This window comes from Lonchura striata, chromosome 13, assembly GCF_046129695.1.
Source record: "Lonchura striata isolate bLonStr1 chromosome 13, bLonStr1.mat, whole genome shotgun sequence".
Classification (NCBI taxonomy): Eukaryota; Metazoa; Chordata; class Aves; order Passeriformes; family Estrildidae; genus Lonchura; species Lonchura striata.
This window is the reverse complement of record NC_134615.1, coordinates 8,718,375-8,731,766: the sequence shown is the minus strand read 5'-3', so window position 1 is coordinate 8,731,766 and position 13,392 is coordinate 8,718,375. Positions and strand designations below refer to the sequence as shown.

At 39.2% G+C, this 13,392-nt stretch overlaps 1 protein-coding gene across 17 annotated transcripts in view; it reads left to right on the top strand.

Annotated features, from left to right (window-relative positions):
- Positions 1 to 12,633, top strand: part of ZNF536 (zinc finger protein 536) — a 361,158-nt gene extending 348,525 nt beyond the window's left edge. For all 17 annotated transcript variants that reach the window (XM_021540651.3, XM_021540669.3, XM_021540605.3 and 14 more), the window contains one exon: positions 9,150 to 12,633. In XM_021540651.3, coding sequence (XP_021396326.2) covers positions 9,150 to 9,385 — 236 coding nt within the window. In that variant the 3' untranslated portion in view covers positions 9,386 to 12,633. The remainder of the gene's footprint in view (positions 1 to 9,149) is intronic.
- Positions 12,634 to 13,392: the final 759 nt, after the last annotated feature.

Genomic DNA, 13,392 nt, shown 5'->3' with positions numbered 1-13,392 from the left:
AATCCCATAAACAGATAATAGTGATGTTTTAGCAGAATGATTAGTGGGGTTGTGAGCTACTCCTGGATAATTTGAAATATTAGCTATTAGTGAGCTAGATATTTATTTACTTAATGTGTTTTGTTGTTCTTTAGTCTCTCTGCTAACACGAATCTGGAGTTAGAGAATCGTGAGGTACATGACAAGTGATAATGTGACAAAATACATTCTAAATTACCCCAGTTATTTGAAAAAGCAACAACAAAAATGAGAGGAGAACATGGTTAGTCTAAGTGACATCATACATGCAAAAAACAGATATTCTGGCTTAGGGTCTCACTTCAGCAAACGTTATAGCACGTGGATAATTCCATCCCTTCCTGCCCAGGTGATTTATGGACTGTGGAACTGGTGGGGAGGCTGGGTATCCTTACAGGGCTTGCACAGAGGGGGCAGGTCTTTGCATGGCTCAGGCTGTGTGACTGTCCAGTTTGACACCAGCTGAGGATGTGACACATCCAAATGTTGGCAGGAAAGATTTAGAAAGCTGAGTATAAAATTTTTAAAATCCCATTCTGCCAAATATAATAAATAACCTCAAGACAGTTTCCCAGAGTGAAAGAGAAAATTCTATTGCATTTATGAATTGCTAGGCAGAATAAAGGATATTTGATAGCAAAATCACTAACAAGGTCTTTCCTATTAGCTTCTGAATTGAATGTTCTCTTTACTAAAATCCCAGTGCCACCAGTATAGCATTTATTCTGGGAAATCATAGCTCCATTAAATTCAAATACAGCTTCATTCAAGAAGTGGTAAATGCTCCCTGAAATAATAAATATTTACTGAGACAATTAAAAAATATGACAGAACATTAGCGAGAAAACTTGTGAGTGACCTAGTAGGAAAACTGAGATATTTTGCTCAAGGGGGTTAGAATGGGAATATAATGTTATTGAAGTGATTAAAACAAGTAAAGGAGTGAATAGACATAGCAATTAATTGAAATATGTAAGTAAAGGCAAAGGTGGGACTCTGAGCATGTAATTTTGATGATCAGAAGAACTTGGGGTTAGTTAATATTAAAGAAAAGTCTGCCACTTACCTTCAAAATGAGTTTCCTTAGTTGCAGTCTCCCCAAAGCACAAGAGAAAGGGAAGGCTGTGAGCATTGTACCCTGCTCACTCTCTGGGCTCGGGTACCTCTCCCCTCCTGTGGAGGGGCCCAGGCTGCAGAGATGAAGGGACACATCAGGGTTTGGGAGAACAGGGGTTGGTACCAGACAGGAGGAAATGCCTGGAAATGAAACCTTGGCCAAAACGAGAAGCTGTTGTGAGTTTAGGATTATGATTCCTGTAGCCATTGCCATTATGACTTTAGTCAGAGTTTGCCTGCTCTTTACAACAGGTATCTAGTGCCCTTGATAAGAACTCTGTCCTCTACTTATGTGTATAATGCAAAGTAAATAAATATGTAAAATTAAATGTAATTAAATTTCCCAAAGCATGGGACAATGATAATCTGGCATTTCAAGCTCAATCAATGACAGCATTCCCACTAACCTCGTTTGGAGCCCGCTGAGGCTCTGGGCTCGTAACTCATGTTTGTCATGTCAGAACCTGAACTGATGCCATTGTGCACAGGGCACCATGTGTGCACCCACCAGCCGTGGCCTGCGACACACAGATCCTGAGAAAGCACAGTCTTCTGCCTTAATCTCAGAATTTCAGCTTTACAGGGTTCCCATAAAGTTTAATATTTTTTTTAGGAAGACCTTTTCAGCTATTCTGCTGAGGCTATTCCTTTCTTCCAAGAGGAGATCCATTTCCCTTCTAAATCAAAAGTTCCCGTGTGAATAACTTCTGAAAAAGAAACAAATTCAGTGCTGAGTGGCTGGAACTGAGTAATTCTGTTGTTTTACCAACACTGCAAGAGTTGGGAAATGTTTGTTTTCCTAGAACTTACAAGTCTCTGTTACACCATCAGTGATTTCACTGGCCATTTCCTAATTCCCTTGTATTTAGTGCACTACAGATGGCTAACAAGTTCCTCACTCTACCTCCAAATAATTATAATTCTCATGTTCCACATACCAAAAGTAAAAATGCTAAATTAGTGATATTTTCCATAGTTTAGTGAGTGATTCATTCAGTAAGGTAAAACCATATTGATGAAGGACAACAGGAGAATTTATCAGGAGTGCCCAGGTGACTGTTAACCTCTGTGTCAGACCGACCTGCACTTGGCTGTTTTACACAGCAGGGCTGATTTGTTGGTGTTTTTTTTTTTTCTTTTGCTTTTAAAGGAAACTTCAGTGTGTGATAATTAGTGACTGTAGCCTTTTGAGACAGGAATTGAATAATTACTATAAGAACAGTTTTTATTTTAGGGGAAATGTGTGAAATTAACATAATATTTTAATAATATGTGTTAAAGGCAAAGTGTAGCACCAACTTTTGCTTTTCTGTGTCATCATTAAATATTTTAGTGCACTTATCACCAAGCTGAAATACTAATTTGGAGCCACCAAGCACTGCGTAAGGCACTAAGTTAAGAATAAACTTCACCTTTGGTTACATTTCAGAAAAGCCATGTAGGTATCTGAGAGTTTAATTCAATCCAATGAATGAACTTTTTTTGTTCAAGTAAAAGTTTTTGATAAAATTAGTTACAGATTATATTTTTTAATTTCCAGCTCTTCTGCAACCGGTGATAGTTCAGTGATTTGCCACCCTGGTGTTGCAGGTGCCCATACACAGAGTGTCCCTTTCTGCAGGACACCAGGACCGCAGTGTCACGGGTGGCTTTGGCGTGGTGCTGACCTCGACACATTTTTCTTTTTTCTGGACATCCTTGCATTTATTTAGAATTAGGCTGGTAGCTGTGTTTTGTCATGTATTGAGTCTTCACCCCAAAGTTATCCTCCCCTAATTAAGATCTTTCCAGTACCTCACAGCAAGAGAGAGGCTCTTCCAGGTGGCAGTGTGTGTGTTCTCACCTGAGCTGCTCCAAAGGGCTCAGTAATAGTGTAATAGTAATGAGACTGGTGCCATGAGCAATTAATCTGATGACTTCTGCAGGACTGAGCCTGGAAATGAAGGAATTCAGCTGAATGGAGGGTGACCAGGGGGTTGCCCTCGTTTTAGGAGTCTCAATGGAAACATGTATCCCAAAGCCTTAGTCTTCGCAGCTGGAAATGTCCCCTGGCCTTCCTAAAATCCAGATATCTCTGCATTAAAAAAAAAAAAAAGTTGTTCCAGAGAAAATCACCAAAAATGCCTCAGATAAGGCTTTTTGGTTTTATGACTTTTCTTGGTCAACATGAAATAGAGTTTTTAAAATTTAATTTTGGGGTTTTTTTTTTGTAATCCAAGTGACATATAAACTTCACAGAATATTGAAATTTTCCCAGAAGATCATCTTGGTTGGTCTTGGACCTCTGTGTAAATAAACATATACTTTTCAATTGTTTTATAAAAACTTCTATTACAGATACCAGCCTGATTGGGTGTATTTTAATCTGTCTGGTATTTGGGGAGTTTCATAAAATGAATATTTTGAGACCAATAAAGTGGAATGGCTCAATCAGAGCCATTATTGTCTATTGGACAAATATATTTATTCAGCATTTTCCCATCCATACTGTTATGCTCCAGATCCGAATGGCTGCTTTAGAGCCATTCTGCTCTCCTGGGTAATGCATGCAGTACTTGGGATGTTTGCTGTGGATAGGAAATGTATTTATGAAAATTTATACGTTAAAAAAAGGAAATTGCACTAGCCAAGATTTAAATGAAAATAGTTTTCCCTTTGCAAATGCCTGTTATTATGCTCTAATATACTTTCAAATGGCAGTGTTCACCAAGATGCCTGGGACCTGGAGGCTGTGGTCTGAGAGAGACAGGAGCTCAGCCCAGCAGTCACTGCCAGAGAACTGGAGATGCTCAAAAAGCCTCTCTTCAAGCACAGAAAGCACCTGGCCATCGTTGCCTGCTGCTACTTCTGAAGCAGCACGGACTTTATGTGCTTAGAGATGATTGTTCCTCAAATACAACCTTGTGCGGGGGAAAAAGGACTCAAAGCAGCTCTGGGAAGCACCTGGGGAGGTGCGGGCTTACTGAAGGTGTGAGTGCAGGCTTTGCTGGGCAGCAGATGTGTGATTACATGGACCATTCCACCAGCACCGTTGTGGGACCAAGCATCCTGGTGCAGCAGGCAGTGCCCATCCATCCTGAGCCACTGCAGCCTGTTCCAGTGCCCTGTTCCAGGTCCTGCTCCAGTGCCCGGGGCTGGCTGGAGCTGCCCTGCCCGTGTGGCATTGCTACAGTGGCCCAGCAAGTCGATTCCGGATCTTCAGTGTCCAACATCCCAGCTAAAGAGATTTGTTTCCGAGAAATTCAAGCCTTTGAGGCTTTTTCCAATATCTCTTTGCGAGGGAATAATTTGTTTTAAAGAGGTAATTGCTGTTATTTTTGATTTTCAGCAAAAGGATTTTCTTAAACCAGGCAAAGAAATCTGAAATGAGTTTGCCGTATTGCATCTCAGTAAGTGCTATAGCCATTGGCCATCTAAGGAAAAACATTCTGTCAGATAATCATGGCCATTTTTGCATTTTAAGGGAACAAATGTCATATCTAAGAAACACATTTTATTCAGAGCTTAATTATAATTTATAGTACATTGCACAGCATTTGTTTTCTGTTCATCATGTTATTGCTCTTCTGTCTTTCCCCTAAATTTATGCATTAAATCGTGTGTGTGTGTGTGTCTGTATGCGTGTATCTGTGTATGTATGTACACATATGCAATATAATACAAAGTGGTGTAGTGGGGACAACAGACGGCTTGTGTGTGATGTATTATTGGCATTTTTCTTTCAAATTACCATTTTCTTGCTGCTTTGGGAGAAAGCCATGATTTTGCTGTGATTAGTACACTTTTAACAATCTGGAATAAATTCCTGATCTTATTCATGTGACTAGTTCAATGCCCATTTTTACGTTTTAGAGCAAACCCCTACATATGTGCCTGTAATACCACAAAAATAAGATGTTTCTTTGTGGAAATTTTATAGAATTTGGATGCCGATCAAATATTTTTAGAAGTGGAGAATTAATGCGGCTTGACCATGTAAATGATTTTTTTAATGAAAAAGACTTTAGTATTCATCACTCTTTCTCTCTCTCGTTTGTGTATTCCTTTGTGCTAATCTTAAATAATGGATCCATATCAAAGTTAATAAATTAGTAACTATTAGCAGTGTTTGGATTACAGTAAGTAACCCAGCGCCACTTCATTGACATTGACTTTTTATGTGTTCCAATAATACATTTTGAGTTTTAAAGATTAGACAAAGCAAAATACGGTTTGGCATGTACTTGAATCTTTAACAGCTCTTGTGCAATGGCTTTGTTTAAATCCAAGGCCCTTACTTGAGGTAAACTTTCATTTAAGTGGCCCTAAACCCCAGACTGAGATCCATGTCTTTCTCAAAACCTACAGTTTCTGACTGTTCAGCTGATGCACCGTGTTGGGCTGCATCAGTCATGCCATGTTATGAAACCTAACGCGATGTGACTGATGCAGCTTGACATGAAGTGTCACAAAGCAACATATCACATCACAAACTTGAAAGAAAAGAAAACAAACTTTACTTTTTTTTTTCCCCTCAAAGCCTAAATTAATGAAGCAGCATATATTTTTTAAAAGGTGGACTAGTTTCAAACACTGAGGGATTTTTCTTAATATGGGCCTGCAGGAAACTTCTCCATCCTGGCCAGAAGGTACCTTTTTTCCATGCTCCTTGTGCTCCCTAAAATTCAGTCAAAAGTAGAGAAGATGATGAGCCTGGGTCACCTCAGCACTGCCACCCCTCCTGGGTCTGATCTGGGAGGTTTAGATCAATTTTAGAGGAGAGGCTCCAGCAGGTGCTGGAAGTGATCACCCCTCACGGGGAAATCCATACATGCTAAAAGTGTTCTTTGAGTCCAGCCATCACTGTTGTCATTTTAGCTAATTTTGCTTATTATTTTCTGCTCTTCCACTTCCTTAGACTGTCAGCTTCCATCCAGAGGATTGCTAAGTCTCTCCACATGCTCAGTCACAGCCCTCATAGAACATAGCTCCACAACAGAATTATTTCAGCTGCAAACAATATATTGTCCTCTATTCTGATTTTTGATCAGAGAAAGATGCACACAATAGTTTGCCCCCCTAGTCCAGTCACTTTCATATTAATTCTTTTTACTATAATTGCAATGCATATCACATAATCTCCTGAACTATCAAGAAGATTCCTTTCTTATTTTCTTTTTTTTTTTTTCTGAAGGGCTTTCATATAATTTTATTGGGAGATATATATAGTGGGTAAAATACACATGAACTATAGCTTGCTAAGAAAGGACCTACCAACCACTGCTAGATAAAGCATTATAAATTTATTGCCAACTTATCTGGGAAGGGTTATTTTAAGAGCCTGCTGCCCACAACAAGTTTTGGAGCTAAAATTAATGAATGGGGATACCTAAAAGAAATGGGAATTTTCCTTCACCCCTTAGTTACAAGCAAATTGCAGATATTGTTATCTTTGCAGGCAAGAATAATCTCTACTTTTTGTACTACTTCTGCTGTAAACAATGTACCGCTTGCTTTCCTATGACCCTCACTCTGTATACATATTTATATATTATTCATATCGGATTAAAAATGAATGTGCTCTTTACCACAGTTGTACTGCATAGTGACAATACAAATTAACTTATTGTGTACTTACTTTTCACAAGGCAGTGATGTGAAATTTTGATGGCCTGAAAAAGTAAGTCGTGGGAGAAGCAATGCAGAACTGAATCCTTGTAGGTGCACTTTATATTGTCTGATTTATTAAAGTGCCTTGAATTAATAAATGACATTCTCTGCATGGAATTTTGAACACGGGTTTGAACTGGGTTCAGTAGTGGGCAAAAAGAGTTTGCTTTTAGTCTGGTGCATGTGAGGTGGTTAGCTCCAGCCATGCTTTCTGCATTCCTTGCTTAGAATTTATTCTTTGCAGGAAAGAATTAGGATGGCTGTTTATTAAGAGTTGCTTGTGGGTAAAGCATTAAGAGCTGGTTGGTGAGATCATAGCATCATGCAGTGGCTTGGGTGGGAAGGGACACTAAAAATCATCTTGTTCCAACCCTCCTGCTGTGGGCAGGGACACCTTCCACTATCCCAGGTTATTCCAAGCCTTGTCCAACCTGGTCTGGAACACTTGGAGGGATGATGCAGCCACAGCTTCTCTGGGAAACCTGTGCTAGGGCCTCAAAACCCTCATAGGGAAGCATTTTTTCCTAATATCCAACCTAAACTGTCAGTTTGAAGCTATTCCCCAGTGTCCTGTCACTCTAGGCCCTTGTAAATAGTCCCTGTCCATCTTTCTTATCAGCCTGTTAGGTACTGAAAGGCCACAATTAGGTGACCCTTGAGCCTTCTTTCTCCAGGCTGAACCATCCCAATTCTCTCATGCTTTCCTCACAGGAAAGGTTCTCCATCCCTCAGATCCTCTTGGTGCCTCCTCAGGACTCTCTCCAACAGCTCCATGTCCCTCCTGTGCTGGAGGAATAAACATGCATGTTGGAGGCTTCGGGGTGTGGTCACCCTGCCAGCAGTCTTCAGCCTATGAAAACAAAGGGTGAAGGGGAGCTTTCCATCCTTGAGGAAGGAAACAATAATTCCTGGGGCAAGGGCTCAGGACACCAAGTGTCCTTCCCCTGGGTAGCAAGCAGCATGGTTTGGGGGACTCAGCCTTCAGGTGGTGGTGTTCATATTACAGTAAAAATGGCAAATTGTTTGAGCAGCCCAGGGGACTAATGCTGGTTCAAGTGAATTCACTCTGCTACAGAGATGCTCATGCTCTTGTGCCAGCAGCTGCCCAGGCTCCCGTCCCTTCTGGGAGGACCATGGCAGCATTTCCACTCCAGTACAGGTATAGCAGCAGACCAGTTCACAACAGGTGTCTAATTGTTTAGCTGGTAAATTTCCACCTAAAACCAAGGGGAGAAGGTCCAGCCCCTTCCCCATTGCAGGAAGCATAATTCTCCTCCTCTGCTGCCCCAGCATCTCTTTTATGCCTGCTAAGTAGTACCACAGCAGCAAGGGAAAATGTGCTCTTCAAATGTGGAGATAGGGTATTGCTTTTCACTTATCCTGGCTTTATGTAGATGGTCTGGCACATTTATTTATTCATTTATTTGAGCAAATTAAAGCAAGCTAAGCGCATTTGACCTCAGATGGTCCTGGTTTAAGTTAATTTGAGAGACAAAGCTCATAAAGTTCCAGTAAAACACATCAACAACTTCCCAGCATAGGTTGAAATGTGATTGTTGAAACATAACCTCCAAAACCAGATACAGCATGGAGATTTGAAGTCACAAAAATCTGAAAAATATAGGAAAGGATATTGATAAGCCCTACTGAGAAGTGATAGCTTTCATTCATGCCTTTGTTACATGGTCGATTGCTGTTTTATCCACAAGAAGTGCATCTATCAGATTTTGTGCATTAACATTCCTTTTCTAATCTGGCTTGGACATTTCATTTTAAAGCTGATGATAACCTTGGGCCCTGGTCCAGCAAACACTTACATGCTTCCATATCTTTACTCACAGGAGTAATCTCACTGGAGTAAATGTTTGCAGGTTTGAGGCCTTGGCTATCTCAATCCATTATTTCTTTCCATTAAAAAGTAATCTGTGCAATTGAAATAAAACATACAATTCTTTACCCAGAAACCCACCCAAAGACAAAGTGTGTTTATTAGACTAAGGGTCTGCACATTGTCATCCTTGAATTGCACTTCAATAAAAAAGATAATTAACAAATGTAAAAGAAGACAGTTTCGTACATGCTGTATTTACAAGAGCGTGGTTTGGATCGTGGGCTGAAGGATTTACAGCTGGGGCTGAGGAGGGAGATGGATTAGCTCCACTGCTCTGGAAATCCTAAGCAGGCATGTTTCAAAATGCAGTTTATTGAGGAAGGGCACAGATTTCTTGTTCTCTCAGAGGCCACTGAGTGAGGGGGCATCGCTCGGTGGCCTCTGAGAGAGGGGCACCGGAGTGTCCCGTTTGTCCAGGCTGTGCAATGTCCGTGGGCTAAAGCAAAAACTAACCGGGCTGTCATCTGTCACACAGGTCACCGGCCTTTCCAGTGCAGATACTGCCCCTACAGTGCCTCTCAGAAGGGAAACCTGAAGACCCACGTGCTCTGTGTCCATCGCATGCCTTTCGACAACAGCCAGTACCCCGACCGCAGGTTCAAGCGCTCCAGAGTGGACTCCGAAGCCGCCGGGAATTTGGAGGAGCCGGCGGCTGCCAGGGCAGGGAGCTCGGCAGAGCTGGCCGAGGAGGGCACCAAGGCCCAGGAGTGATGCCCAGCAGGTCCAGCCCTGCTCTGCTGTAGCCTTTTACCCCGGCTTTGGACACGTGGTTGGTGAGGGCTGGCTTAATAAACCCCTTCCGAGGAAAGGGATGGCATGCCAGTTCCCAGAAGGGTCCAGAATGCTGAAAACATTCAAATATATGTATATGTACATGTACCCACACATATACATATAGATATTTATTTACAGACACAGAGATATCCAGTCATACCCACATTGAATATATATCTACATGCACACACATACACAAAATACACACATTCCATACGTGTGTGTGTGTGTGTGTGTAAATATATATATTACACATGCAAAATAAATTTCCAGCCCTTGAAAATGGCTGCTAAACAGTTACCTGGCAACTAGTACTTCCAAACAATGTAGGTGGGATAATAAAGTGATTTAAAAATATTAGGAGGTCATTAGTTATTAAAAAAGCAGGGCAATTTCAAACTTAAAAGTGGTCTTTGTCCAAAAATAATGCTCTTAACAGAAAAATGATACCCTCTAAACGATTTAGTGTTGCCTTGAAGATTGAGGGGCTGTGTTTTCATTGTTGAAAACACCTTTATAATATGACACCAGCTGCTGTCATTTGCCTAGCATAGTAATGAGATGTCTTGGTAGACTGCCATGGTGCCAGTCTGACTGGAGCTGTCATTGCAGAGAAAATCAATTCAAGTGGTGTTGCAACTGCAGTGTAGGAGAAACCTTAGACGGCCCATAAGCTGGGGTCAGTACTGACCTATTTTGAAAAGTATTGTGATATTACATTTTCTTTTTTTTTTTTTTTTAATATACAGCCAAATGAATCAATGGTTAGGAAAAAAAAATCTGCAGCCCAATTTGTGATTGCAGATTTGAAATGTAATTCCATTTTTTGTAATCATCTTGCAGTATTGAGGGAAATGCTTTTATTCTTTTTTTTTCTTGTTGAAGAAGTTGCTATAAATGTAGAAGTACAATATATAGAAATATTGTTTAGTGAAACTAGTCAGCCTTATCTATAGAAGGTACTGGTGAGAAACAGAATTTTATTTCATAGGAGGTTGGTAATTTTTTTCTTCTGTTCTTTACTTGTCTTATTGGGTTTTTTCCAAACTTCCTTTCAATTCCTTTTTTTATTTTTTTTTTTTCCTTACACTTGAATGAAGGAATGAAGGATTCCCTGGTCATGGTTAATTTTCATGTATTAGATTTTGTAAGTGTTACAGACACAGTGCAGAAGTTTCTTCTGGAGCAAGCCCTTATAAAGTAGCTTGACCTAAAATATGAATCCAAGCTTTCTGCTCTTTGTCTCTAATGAAAAAAAAAGTGTTTTAGATGATATTTCTTTGGTTTTGTAAAACAAATGTGTTCTATATTTTTGCAGACTTTAGCTTTTTTACTGATTGGATGCTCCAAATTTAGCAAGGTCTTTGCCACATAGGAAGCTTTTGAGAGACTATAACAAGCCACATAAAAAAAGTAAGAAAAATAACTAAAGGTTTATTCTGAAATCCTCTGAATGGCATAAAATTTTATCCTTCTAATGTACTTCCTTTGATAAGAGCAAAATTGGTGCTGTTTATCGTGATGGTAGAGAAGTATTAAACTTCTTCTAAAGCAAAATCATCCAGACTTATAAAAAAAAAAAAAAAGAAAAAGTAAAAAAAAGTCAATATTTCTTTGCAGGCTGGGAGCACAGAGTAAAACCCCAGGGCCTTAAAACTTCAGCTCTGCCTAAAGCAGTTTACAAAAAATACTAAACTGCAATCAATGTAAATAAAATTCTTAGCGCTACCCTGAGACTGGAAAAAAAATCTCAGGCTAATAAGGAATACGGTTTGCATATGCTGTCGGAAAGGATGTCATCCAACTGAAGTTTCAGTTTAAATGAGGTCACTGTGTAACTTGGACCCATCTGGCACAGAGCAAGCTGCTTTTCTTGTTTTTCTAGTATAGTTCTCACTGCCTTACTTAAATCGAGTTGATAAACTTAATGCAACTGTTTCTATGATCCTAGATAAAGGATTGAAATGTTATTGAACCTTTCTGACTGTAGTAAGCTTTAGGATTTTAACTGCACTACTGTGTTTGGTGACTGTGTCAGTCGCTTGCTTTGTGTGTTTGCGCCGCCTTCGGTATCTTAGCAAAAAAAAAAAAAAAAAGAAAAAAAAAGAAAAAAAAAGAGAGAGAAAAAAAACAAAACCACCCCCCACATTCCATTTCTTGCACTTTTTGAGCTCTTTCAATATTCTTTTGTGTCTTCTGAGCATTTTCTGATACGACAGGCAATAATTCTGTTTGTGACACTGGAAACATCTCCCGCTCCTTGTGATGTGTGTGTTGATTCCATTTGGTCGGGTGCTACTGTCCCTACCCTCCCCTCTGACATAGCCCTTTTTTCCAGAACATTTGTAACTTGTAATACAAACAAGTGACAGCAGCAGTGATGCATTGTCAGTTTCTGAATATCATCATGCTTCTCATATCTAAACATGTCAAGTTTTTTCTCTGTAACTTCTGTAGTCTGTGATACTGGTCATAATACTGTCTACATTCCTACACAAAGAAAAATTTCTATCTTGGAGGAAATCTGAGATCAATAGAGTAGAGGATTTTGTTGCTATGCTTGTAACAATTAGAAAACTTTGTATTTAAAGTTTATTCTTGGTCATTATTTATTATTATAATACATCAGTTGACAGAACTTTATTCTGGTATAGAAGTATTAAAAGTTGTTTTTTCAGCAATGACTGTTTTCTTTCTGCTGTTAGAATAAAAATGTCTTTGAAGCAGTACAGTTTTATCCAGTGTTTTACGCAATAAAACCTCTACCTCTGAAAAAAAAAGTTTTCCTACTTGCTTATGTTTATTAGGAACAGTTAAAACATTATTTTCTTCAGCTTTGTCGGGTTCAAAAAGAAAAAAAAAATAATGCCAGTAAATTCACAGTTGTTAGGCAGTTACTGGAGTGTATTATGCTGGGTGTGTGTGCTCAGTCCACTTATTAATCTGAACAAATCTATATACAGTATATACAGATATATATTATATATATTGTGCTTAATTAAAAGACTGTGGAAATCTGTTTTAGCATGTAGTAATAATTGTTTTATATACTACTACTTATGTACTATAGAAAAAGTCTTGGGGTCAATCAAGCTTTGATTTGAAAGTGTTTGAAGTGTGTATCATACACTATGATGTATAAAGTCATGTTTCCACATTAAAAAAGATTGTTTGTATAGATCATATATTTGGCTTTAGAAAATTGTGAGGTTTATTGTTATGGTGCATGTTAAGAAAGCTGCTCACACTTCAAAGAATATACAAGAGCAAGAATGCTCCCATTGTCCTGGGTGAATCTTTATTCTTCCCCTTTAAAGTTTTATCTGCACATTTGAAAGCAAATAAATTAAAGGATTTTTCACTTAGAAAAGTAAGGATGATTAACATCAATAAAAAAGATGCAACCAATCTTAGAAACTACAGCAAGTATGGGGAGAAGAGAGTAATGTGGCCTTGCTCCAAAAAATACTGAGAATGCAAACATATTTCGAAACCAGAAATTTTAATATTAATTTAAGCTAATCATACCCACAATAATAAAGTTATATTCTAGCTTGCATTCTCCAGAAGGAAAAGGTACAAAAATTGTCAGAAGGGTTAAGAATTAAAGCACAGAATCATAGAAATTCAATTTTTCAGTGGCTGAAACTCACAGTGAGGAGGTGCTGTTACTGGTGAACTTGTGGAAAGTCTCTGCAGCCAGGGGAGTCATGGAGCTGGTGCCAAATTCCCTGATCTGTGGGCAAATGCTACAGATCTCTTCATCCACAGAGAATAAAATCTGCACTGCAATGCATCAAATTTTAATCAAAATCCAAGAAGTTAATGAAAATTTTTTTGGTGTCACATCCTCTCTCAGGGGGAACAACCCTTCCTAGGCACAAAATGGCAGCACATAAAAATGTGTCTTGAGGAGGGATGAGCTCCAGGCTCAGAGCTGAGCT